Source organism: Ananas comosus, linkage group 1 (genome assembly GCF_001540865.1).
Source record: "Ananas comosus cultivar F153 linkage group 1, ASM154086v1, whole genome shotgun sequence".
Taxonomy (NCBI): domain Eukaryota; kingdom Viridiplantae; phylum Streptophyta; class Magnoliopsida; order Poales; family Bromeliaceae; genus Ananas; species Ananas comosus.
In genome coordinates, this window is record NC_033621.1 from 21,524,691 (window position 1) to 21,536,458 (window position 11,768).

Consider the following 11,768-nt stretch of genomic DNA (forward strand, 5'->3'; position numbering starts at 1 on the left):
ACATGAATTGATAACTTGCATGCCTACAAAATTTCAAGAATTAATGGCAAACTGGGATATTCAATAGAATTTTGCAACCATATTTGCTAAAAACAGATAGCGATATGAATTGGATTTAGATACAACGACAGATTCAACCTGCATTCTCCACAGATATGAATATGAATTCTAGTATTCATTTTTCAAGCATCAATTACATTTTATACCCAAAAATAAAAGGTAATCAAAATGTGCATGATGTTTTTGTGCTTACTCTTTATTTTCTATAAATATTTCATCCACTAGCAAAGCCTAATTATGATTAAAGAACAAGATTGAAGAGATGATGTGCAATAAAAATTAAACAAGAAAAGGGTGAGATTGAGGCAATCGCTGCTACAATCCGCAATCCAATTACGACCAATTCGATCATATTCGGCAATAAAATTCGCTAAAAGAGAACTCTACCGTAGAACACTCATCGCAAACCCTAGAAATGAAGCGGCGCACCAAAAAACACGATTCGAACACGAAAAACAGTGGGGTAAAAACGGAAATTCGAGGGTCATCACGGATCAAACACGTGATCGGGATCAAGAAACCCTAGGATTGAAGCAACCGCACAAGATTTTAACACGAAAATTCGGGGGCGATCTCGGATCAAACAATTGTTGATCGGGATCAAGAAATTTGAGTGGAGGCAGAGATGCAGAGATGGATCAAACGACCTGTTGATCGGTGCGTGCGAAGCATTTGCGTTGGATCTCGCCCTCGAGGGCGTGGCGCTCGTGGATGGTGAAGTGTTCGTAGTATTGCGCCAACCGCGTTTGCCCCTGCTTGTTCACAAGCAACACGAAACGAATCCCATCGATATGCTCTCTCTCACTCTCTCTCGTTGGCGACTGTTTGTTGCTTTATATATGATAAGAAAAGGTGAAAATGTATAAGAACCCCTCAGCTATACGTATTTTCAAAAGCGGCTCTCAACTAGTTTCATATGTATCCCTACAAAATTTAAAAATTACGAACTTACCGTTAGTTGACTGTTGAATTGGGAATTTGAGATGAAGATGTGAGTAGTATTTGTCTGTTACTTAATATGGATACGAGCAAGAATAATAAAATAGTATGCTATGTATCAGATAAAATTATGAGAAACTTCACAAAATAGTGCGAATAATATATTTGATTTAAGGGCAAATTTCAAATTGTCTCCCTGTGATGTGGCTCATTTTTATTTTATCATTTTGTGGTGCAAAAAATATCACTTTGCTCTCTGTATGATTTAGCTTATGTTTACTTTGTCATCTTGTAGTTTAAAAAATTTTATTTTACCCTCTTGCAGTTTAGCATGTTTTTCACTCGGCCACCCTATTGTTTTTTTTTTTAAATTTTCACTTAGTCACATATTTCATGTAGAATTTTTTGGTAAAATAAAAAATAAACAACATGGGCTACGTAAAAGTTTTTGAACCAAGGAGTAGCAAATTGAAGAAAAGCTAAACCACAGCAGTGCAATTTGAAGTTTACACAATTTTTTTTGGCATCAAAAGAGAGAGAGAGAGAGAGAGAGAGAGAGAGAGAGAGAGAGATCCAGTACTTCAAATTCATGTGTCTCTTCCTTCTTGGACATTTCTGCTAAATTTTCTACATTAGATCATAAAAAAGAGTCCATCAACTGGTTCTCCATATAGTTTTCATTACATGCACTCATAATAAAACGATATCTTAATCAAAATGCATGCATACCTGCTCAGCCCAATGAGGTGGTACATCTAATTACATGGCATATTTTTGGGTCACAACAAACACACGCTCTTCATACAAAGGAGCCTATTTTTGTAGAGTTGCTAAGTTATAGAAGGGCCCCTTCTTGTTCATGAGCTGTGCATAAGTCCCCTGCTCTACCACCCTCCCTTCGCCGACAAACGCGATCGAGTCGAGACCTTTTATTGTGTTCATGCGGTGGGCCACCACGACGGTCGTCCTCCCGACCATGATCCGGTCCAAGGCCTCCTGCACGGCGCGCTCCGACTGCACGTCGAGCGCGCTTGTCGCCTCGTCCAGCAGCAGTATTGTCGGATTCCTTATGATCGCCCTCGCGATCGCAATCCTTTGCTTTTGCCCCCCCGACAGCTGTATTCCACGCTCACCGCAATCGGTACCGTAACCGTCTTTTAAAGACCTACGCAAAATTGTCGAGCACAATTTCTCCGAATGAACTCCTAGTCTTATGCGATTTAAATTCAAATTTTGAGTTTGGCAACGTTCTTGTGACGATAAGAGAAACGTGAAACTTACGATATGAATTCGTGAGCGTTGGCGGCCTTTGCGGCTTCGACGATCTCGTTCTCGGTGGCTTCGGGCTTGCCGAAGGCGATGTTGTCGCGAACGCTGCCCGAAAAGATCACTGGTTCTTGGCTGACAAGCGCGGTGAAGCCGCGATACCAAATGATGTCCAGTTCCCTCACATCTACGCTGTCTATGCGAACAACCCCGCGGTCGACGTCGTAGAACCGTTGGATCAAGCCGACGACGGTCGACTTACCACAACCGCTGCGCCCGACTAGCCCCACGCTCGTGCCGGCCTTAACTTCTAAGTTGAACTCGCGCAAGACGAGACACTGTGGCCGGCTCGGGTACGCGAAATCGACCTTTTTGATCTCTATTCTGCCTTGAATTCTCCTCTGCAATGTAGTTTTCTCACTTAGATGATCAACCTGCATAATGATCACACGTAGTAGGTAAAATTACGTATATATTCCTACAAAAGAGTTTATTTGCTCAACCATACTCTGAAATTTCAAAAAGTTCGCATACGAAAATTCAAATTTTACAGGATATATACAAGCTTTTGAATTTAAACACTCTGATGAATATTTGAAGCGGACGGATATATATATAGAGAGAGAGAGGCTTACTTGAGAAGATCTCGGAGTCATTGTTTGCCGATCAAGCACCTCGAAGATGGCGGCGACCGCGTTCGTCCCCTTCGCGAGATCCGAGGTCATGCTGCCGGCTTCGGCAATCAACTTTCCAGTACTCACCAGAATGAAGAAAGTCTTGAACACATCACCTGCTGAAATCTGACCTGACTGGGCCAACTTCCCCCCATACCAGAAATCCAGAGCCCAGGTCAGGAACGACAGGCACGGCGAGAAGCCCGTGGCCACCCCCGCTGCCCACGCCATCCTCCTCGCGGGTTTCAATGGCTTCTCCTGGGCTTCCTCGAAAAGCCGAAGCACTTCCGCCGAGCACCCAAATGACGTGACCATCCGGTGGTTCCGAACCGCTTCGATCGCAATCTGAGTGCTCTTATGTTGAGCTCGGGCTAGGTCATGCGACGCGTTCGATAGGACAATCTTTTTCAAGTAGTGGAATACGACTGTAGACGGTTGGACCGCGATCATGACTAGGGCGAGCTTCCACGCCACAGCTAAGCCCATCGTGACCGCAACGGCCACTCCGGACGCCGTTTGGACGAGAAGAGAGATTCGATCAGCTACAAGAGTCTTAACAAGGGAGGCCTCATTGCTTAGCCTGGAGCACAATGCGGCGCTCGAATTGGGCTCTTCGTCGAACCAAGCCGGCTCAAATGTGAGGATCTTTTCGAGGACCCGGACTCGGATCCTTCGAGTCAGGTGCTCTCCCATGTACGCGAAATTGTAATGCTGCAGCAGGTTCACGACGAAGGAGATGACAGAGAGGGAGGAGAATATCAATGCGTATCGCCGGATAACCGCGGCCATCTCATCGTGGTCCTTGAGGAAGAACGCGGCGATCATGCCACCAATCGTGAAGGCGTAGATCGGCTGTAAGGAGCCATACACGACGGCCGCGGTGCCACCGATAAGAGCTTGTTTCCACTCCCGGGAATTCATTGCGAGGAGCCGAGAGAAAGAAGGCGGGGAGTGAGAGATGGGCTTGTCGGGCCTTCGTTCGTCAGAAAGGGCCGACCCCGGGAAGGATATTGGGCTCGATTTGGTTACGCTGGGCCGTCCCGCGCTGCTCCGTGCCGCCGAAGAAGGCCAGAAAGGCTCGGAATCTTGATCGACTGAGCTCGACACTTTCTGCAGCTTGGCTAACCGCGAGTACTGGCTGTTCCTGGCGAGGAGTTCGTCGTGCATGCCGACCTCAACGATCGTGCCACTGTCGATGACAGCGATCTGATCGGCGTTCTTTACAGTCGAAAGCTTGTGAGCTACCACCTGATCGAAAACCAACAAATTTGAATGCGAGTGGTCCTCAATTTTTCGAAGTTTCTGATTTGTTACTAACTTTTAAACTGTTACAATTGGATCCTAACTTGATCAAATTGTATGGAAACTAAGTTTTCGTAATCGTTATACCAGCGTTGTTCGGCCCATGGATGCTTGATCTAAAGCATTTTGAACCAGCTTCTCGGACTCCGAATCGAGGGCACTCGTGGCCTCGTCGAGGAGGAGGATCGCCGGGTTCTTGATGACGGCTCTCGCGATGGCGATTCGCTGCTTCTGACCGCCGGATAGGAGTGCGCCTCCCTCACCTATCTGCACAACGTATCGTCACAAGATGATGTTATTCAGATGTTCGGAGGCGAGTTAAGACCCAGTCTTAAACTCCAGATCTTCTGTTGTGGCGGAAAGTTGAAATATGCTTTGTTGTAATTTAGAGTATTTGATTCTATTGCAACGAGAAGCTGGTAAAAGTTAGTTAGGTCTAGTTTAAAATTGTGCTTTTCAAACATAATCATTTACCAATTTTAGATCTCTAAGAAAATTGGAAAGAGTTTTAGAGATTCATTTCCCTGATTGTGTTTAAATATTCTATATTCCGCATTTTCCTCCTAACTCCAGATTTTTTGTTCAAATTAGAAGTATAGTCAAGTTTTGTTTTTTGTTTTTTTTTGCATTTACCGTATTCACTTTGTCCTAGCAGTGTACATCCTAACAGCACACAAACAAAAAAAAAAAAAATACTACATGTTCAACTTGAATGTCTAATATAATGCTTGCATGGTAAGAAAAAAGCCATATTTATAAATATAAATTTACAGGAGTTATTTATAAAAAAAGTTAAAGGTAGATAAATGCAAAAAGAGTCTTGAAATTTGAACTTACAACCTGATGCGGCTGTATCATAAAAATTTAAAACTACTAGAGAGAATGCTATTTTAATATGCTATATTCAATATGCCCGCATTAATTTCATAGCATTGCGTTAAAAAAAAAAATGCACACATTTTCAAACCGTACCTAAATTTTCTTTTAAAAAAGAGAAAAAAGAAAAAAAGAGAAGAACTTGGGGAAATTTACAGAAAAACCCCTCACCTTTGTATCGTACCCCTCGGGGAGCTGCGTGATGAAACCGTGCGCGTTCGCGGCCATGGCCGCCGCATACATCTCCTCTGCGGACGCGCCCACCTTGCCGAGCAGTATATTCTCGCGTACGGATGCTCCGAAGAGCGCGTGGTCTTGGCTCACGAGCCCCATCCTCGCCCTGATCCATCCGATCCCGAGCCTCCTCAAATCCACGCCGTCGATCCTCACCGCGCCCTCGTCCGCGTCGTAGAACCGCTGGACCAGGCCCACCACGGTGGACTTCCCGCTCCCGCTGGGCCCCACCAGGGCCACGGTCCGGCCGGCCGGGACGCGGAGGCTGAACCGGTTCAGGACGGGCGAGCCCGGCCGGGCCGGGTAGGCGAACCGGACCGAGTCGAACTCGATCTCGCCGCGGATCCGGCTCGGGACGAGCCCGGTCGGGTCCGACGAGTCGATTTTTGGGACGCGGTTGATGCGGTCGAGGATTCGCGCCGCGGCCACTGACGCCTCCGTAAAGTGTTTCACCTCGGGAAGCGCCATTCCCAGTGACCTGCATCAATATATATATATATATATAAATATATTAAATTTATTTTTCCAAAATTGTAATAAAAAAATTACTGTAAAGATTAATGGCGGGAATATCTCCATTATCATTACTGTTAGGGTTTGCTAATAGGATTGAAGTGTTGAAGAGTATTTTGAATATTAAGGGATAAATTTTTTNCTAAATTTATTTTTAAAACCTTTCATCATTTGATAAATAATATTGACAAAATATAAAATATAATATTTAAATAAGTCTAATAGCTAGTGTATATCACATGTAATATATCCGATTGTCAATTTAAATATTTTATTATTGAACACGATTTTTTTTTTTTAGAAAAAGATATCATGTTACCCATTTCGTTTATATTTTTTAAAAATAAATTTAGCTGGAAATATGAAATAATTACACTTCAAACTTTGGTTATTTGCGCTAGAGACGGCCGACTCTATATATATTTAAAACACTATCCTGTAGTTATACTATCTAATTTATACAAAATACTAAAATATAAAAAAAATTTTATAAATATCAACTTTTCACTTTTTTTTTCCCAACAATAAAAAACTTTAAAATTTTAGAAATATTTTTAGGGATTTTATAATAGTAATAAAGATGGCAAAATAATCAAATTATCCTTGTTGTTTTATAAAAAAAATAATTTTTAATATATTTATATTATTTTTTAAGAATACTTTCGGTATAAATTATGAAAAATAGACTGAGCAGTAGCTAGTTAAAATATCTATACTCTTATATGAATCCCTAATATGAAATGATGACGTGACAAGCTCTCATCTTTTTTAATTTACGTTTCATCTCCACTTTTAAATGCTCAACCTTGCACCTCTCCATATTTAATTATATGCATCATATTCCACCAATTAGTGAGTTTAATTTGTAACTCCAATCCACTCCCCTCCACCATTAATCCTTCCACCACTTCTTTTTTGCTTGACATATTATTTTCCATGCAAAAAAGAAGATTATCATCTAATCTCTCACCTCACACTCATCTCCTTCTCTCTATCTCATTGTGTTAACAAAGATTATGAGGATAATGAAGAAGAAGAGTATGTGAAGAACGTTGTCTTCTTCAAGAAGTATCGTCCTGTAAAGTTCAGCTGTGGCTCATATAAGTGCTCGAGCAGGCCGGTCTGCGCCGGAGCCCTCGCTCGCCGTGAACCGTTGCCACCTTGACTGCCTCCTCGCACGGCTCGCGCACGCCCACAACTGGGCCGAGGGGAGCAGCGTCCTAGCCTCCTCTTCGCAGGGACGTTGCGTGGGAGCTCACTTCTCAAGAATCGCAGAAATTTCTTGGCAAATCAAATTGTTTAAGAATTAAAATTTCTGTGGTTGATGTGATGGTAAGGCTGTGTCGGTTTAGATATCGCAGTTTGGTGATGCAGATGAGGTGTTTGTTTATAGGTTACAATGAAAATCCAGAAGTGACTCAGTGCGGGAAGCAACTACCAGCTGAAGATTAAGAAGATGTATAAGGTTTGGATGAGTAAGAGAAGTGCTCCCAAAAAGTATTAGATTTTTAAGATTGATGTTTTTTGTTTTATTTTCATCTTATGACCATTTTTTTGAGTAGACACTGTTGTAGGCAAAATTTCTTTCGTAGATTAAAAAATATAATGTGGAGACTGGAACCTGACAGATATGTTAAGTTATTATTTATGTATTTCATATGTTTCTAACTATAATTTTATTTTTTTAACAATTGAATTTAGTTATGTAAATATAAATTTTATTAAAATTTTAAAAATTTGCTTTTATTATCTACCCGCTGCATCACGCGGGTCTCTGCACTAGTAAATTTTTAAAAGTCAAGAAAAAAAAAAGTGAAAAATCAAAGAATTTTTGTATTTTAGCCTATAAAAAATGAAGGAGATCTAGAATGATTCCTCCCCTTTTTTGCTTCAATTTGTTACGGATCCGATTTAAAAGATCTCATGTTGTTAAATGGAAACCCTACAATTTTATCTACAATTTGGTTAATTTTTTATGTTCGATCTTATTTTAGTGAGAAGATCCGGATGTTTCCGATGGGTCTACCAGTATCCAGCATCTTGATGAGTGAGTCGATCGTAAATCTAGTCTTAATTAATTAATTTAATCACATTTAAGCTCAATTTCGATCGATTTCAGTTGGTGTAAACATTGCTCGTGCGTTTCTCTTTCCCTCTTTCTCTCCCCCTCTCTCCCCCCTCCGGTCGCCGGCCATTTCTCGTGGCGTGGCGGCCGCGGGACACGAGCGACGGTGAGGACGACGATGAGGACGGTGGTGACGGCGGAGGCAATACTCCCCTAGCCTCCGATGGTCTTCCCCATCACGCCGATCTTCAAAACATGGGAGGAAAAGAAAAAGAGATCAGATAGGATTTGCTTCCCCCTGAAACCACCCTCTGTGCCAGGACCACGTATGAGGTATAAACACCAATTTCTTTGTGTTGCACCCCGGTCCCGACCTTATGATGAGGTTGAAGGGCCTAATTACACACACTCTCTCACTCTCTCTGCCTAATTCTGCCTATATTGTTGCTACCCTACACGTCGGACCGCCACTCCCCGAGGCAAGGACTTTTGGGCTTGGCTTGTAATGAAAAATCCCATATGGGCGAGAACCAGTAGTAAACAATGTCAGGAACTTTAACTATTTTTTCTCTTTCTTTTCTTTCTTTTTTCTTGACATTAATCGACTTCAAATAACCAACTATATGGAAGGTCAGGGCTGTTTGGGCTTGAGAAATTGATCTAAAAAAAATACAACTAAAATATTATACAATAATATGTTTAAAAAATAAAAAAATATATATATAATTTTATATATATATAAAATTATATATATATTTTTTTATTTTTTAAACATATTATTGTATAATATTTTAGTTGTATTTTTTTTAGATCAATTTCTCAAGCCCAAACAGCCCTGACCTTCCATATAGTTGGTTATTTGAAGTCGATTAATGTCAAGAAAANATCTGAAATGTATGAGATATCTGATTGATTTGTGTTTTTATGTATTCTAATTCCAATTGATCTTGTGATTTTAAATGCATAAATGGTTTGTTATTGAATAACAATTAGTTAAAATATTATTGGTTATCTTTTAATGCATTATCTGATTGATTAAACATTTAAATGTTTAAACAATTTAAATTTGAAATATATGAGATATCTGATTGATTTGTGTTTTTAGGTATTGTAATTCTAATTGATCTTGTGATTTTAAATGCATAAATGGTTTATTATTGAATGACAATTAGTTAAAATATTATTGGTTATCTTTTAATGCATTATCTACCATTTAATTTTTAAAATTAGCATAATATTTAGCAACATTTGAATGAGATATTGTATATTAGATTAAAAATTGCAACATTTAGTAATGTTGGAAATGATTACTTTATACCAATATTAGCAATATTTAGAAATGTTGGAACGGTTAGTTTATACCAACACCAGCAACATTTAGTAATGTTGTAAATGATTCATTTATACCAACATATGATAAATATTACTAAATCTACTTATTCAGTAACACTTGTTATATGTCTTCTTATACTTGTTATTAGCAACATTTTATTCAAATATTGGTGAAAGAATCACCAACTCGGGCATAGGCAACGTTAATTATTAAATGTTGCCAATAGTTTTAATATCAAATTTATCTCTTTTATTATTATTGCCCCTAAAACACAAATTTCTTGTAGTGTCTGGAATGATTCATCTTCCCTTTTTTGCTTCAATTTGTTACCGATTAGATTTAAAATCCCTTTTTTGCTTCAATTTGTTACCGATCTGATTTAAAATCCTAGGATGGCGGCCGCAAGCGTTTGAAATTTGTAGCCACAAAAATCTGGCGAGAAGATCTCTTGTTGTTAAATGAAAACCCTACAATTTTATTTACAATTTGGTTAATTTTTTATGTTTGATCTTATTTTAGTGAGAAGATCCGGACGTTTTCGATGGGTCTACCAGTATCTGGCATTTTGATGGGTGAGTCAATCGTAAATTTAGTTTTAATTAATTAATTTAATCACATTTAAGCTCGATCGATTTTAGTTGGTGTAAACATCGCTAGTGCGTTTCTCTCTCCCTCTTTCTCTTCCCCTCTCTCCCCCTCCGGTCGCCGGCTATTTCTTGTGGCATGGCGGTGGCAGGGCACGGGCGACGGAGAGTACGACGATGAGGACGGTGGTGGCGGCGGAGGCAATACTCCCCCTTCCCCCAGCCTCCGATGGCCTTCCCATTACCCGAATCTTCAAAACATGGGAGGAAAAGAAGAAGCCAGATAGGATTTCCTTCCCCTGAAACCACCCTCTGTGCCAGGAGGTATAAACGCCAATTTCTTTGTGTTGCACCCCGGTCCCGACCTTATAATGAGGTTGAAGGCACTCTCTCACTCTCTCTGTCTAATTCTGTCTATGCTGTCGCTACCCTACACCGTCAAGCACGCACTCCCCGGAGGCAAGGACTTTTTGGCCTTCGCTTGTAATGAAAAAATTCATATGGGTCGACAAGAACCAGTAGTAAACAAGTGTCAAAAGGTTAAGGCTGTTTTGGACCTTGGAAATTGATCTCACAAAAACACACCTAAAAATATTATACAATATAAGGTTTTAAAAAATTAAAATTATATATACTATATATTACTAGGTATATATATATATATATATATATATATATATATATATATAGAACTAGGCTACTATGCTATTAATAGCACCAAGTCATTGGTGCTACCAAATTTTTAGCCATTGGATTAAAAGATGTGTGGTTAGGATGATGTGAGCCCTCTAGGATTTGAGTAGGTGGTTGGTTGAATAGTATGATCTAACGGGTGAAAATAATCAAAAGGGTAGATCTAACGGCAGAAAACTTGGTAGCACCAAGTGCTTCGTACTATTAATAGTATAGTATAGTATAGTAGCCGGGCTCTATATATATATAATGGAAAAGGGGAAGAGAGTCCACGAGTCCACCGTGGACTAGATCTCTTATGTTGTCCACGAGGTGAGGATGACCTCGTGGACCGTGAGTCGCAATTTTTCGAGAAGTCTCTCTCTCACACCATTAATATCACGATCACCACTATAAATAGAACTCAGCCGCTCCGATCCCGCTACTTTCCCTCTCTCCTTAAAATTTCAAAAGCAGGAGAGATCATCGAGGAAGAGGAGATTGTCCGGGAAGATCGCCGGGGAAGAGAAGATCATCCGGGGAGATCGTCGGGAAAGACGAGATCGTTGGGGAAGAGGAAGCTCGGGAAGAGGAGATCGATCGACGATGTCCCATCACCTCCTCGCGACTAAAGGTCCTCTCAACCCAATATGGTGAGGCGAAAGAAAATTAATAAGTCTAGACGAAATATTCAAAAATTGAAAGGAAAAACTATACATACAATCCACCCAAGACGAAGGCTATCCCCGCCGCGTAGATCCGTCCGCCGCTCTCGCCGTGGAACATGACCAGTCTGCTGCCATACCAGGCCAGAAACCCCCAGATGGCGAACGAGAGCCCCGTAAACCCGACGGCCAGCCCCTTCGCAGTCCCTTGCCTGACACCGAGCCCGATAGCCTTCTCCAAAACGGCCGCGTAGCTACCAACGATCCTTCGCTCTGCAGTGAACGAATACACCGTCTTGATGGCGCCGAGCGCCTGCGCGACGATCGCGTTGGCCTCTGCGTACTCATCGCGCATTTTTCGAGAAAGGAAGAGGAGGTATCTGCCGTAGATCAGGCCCGGGATTACGAGCAGCAGCAGAAGTGGAAATGCAGCTAAGGAGAGTCTCCAGGAGAAGTATGTTGAGAATGCTAGGCCGGAGATGAACACTGATGAGTGCACGAGAAATATTGGCACCTGCAAAATACATACATATAAAATGAAAGGAGAAATATAAATGCATGGACATATATATATGGTTAGTTAAT

General features: G+C 41.0%; 1 protein-coding gene across 2 annotated transcripts in view; it reads right to left on the bottom strand.

Annotated features, from left to right (window-relative positions):
* The window catches only part of LOC109707742 (putative ABC transporter B family member 8), a 14,502-nt gene continuing 4,310 nt past the window's right edge, over window positions 1,577-11,768 (bottom strand). The window contains exons 4-9 of one of the 2 annotated variants that reach the window (XM_020229260.1): window positions 11,240-11,697; window positions 5,289-5,829; window positions 4,329-4,508; window positions 2,901-4,187; window positions 2,281-2,699; window positions 1,577-2,164 (exon numbers count right to left, since the gene is read on the bottom strand). In XM_020229260.1, the coding sequence (XP_020084849.1) occupies window positions 1,813-2,164; window positions 2,281-2,699; window positions 2,901-4,187; window positions 4,329-4,508; window positions 5,289-5,829; window positions 11,240-11,697 (3,237 nt within the window). In that variant the 3' untranslated portion in view covers window positions 1,577-1,812. The remainder of the gene's footprint in view (window positions 2,165-2,280; window positions 2,700-2,900; window positions 4,188-4,328; window positions 4,509-5,288; window positions 5,830-11,239; window positions 11,698-11,768) is intronic. The other variant, XM_020229269.1, reaches the window with a different exon arrangement.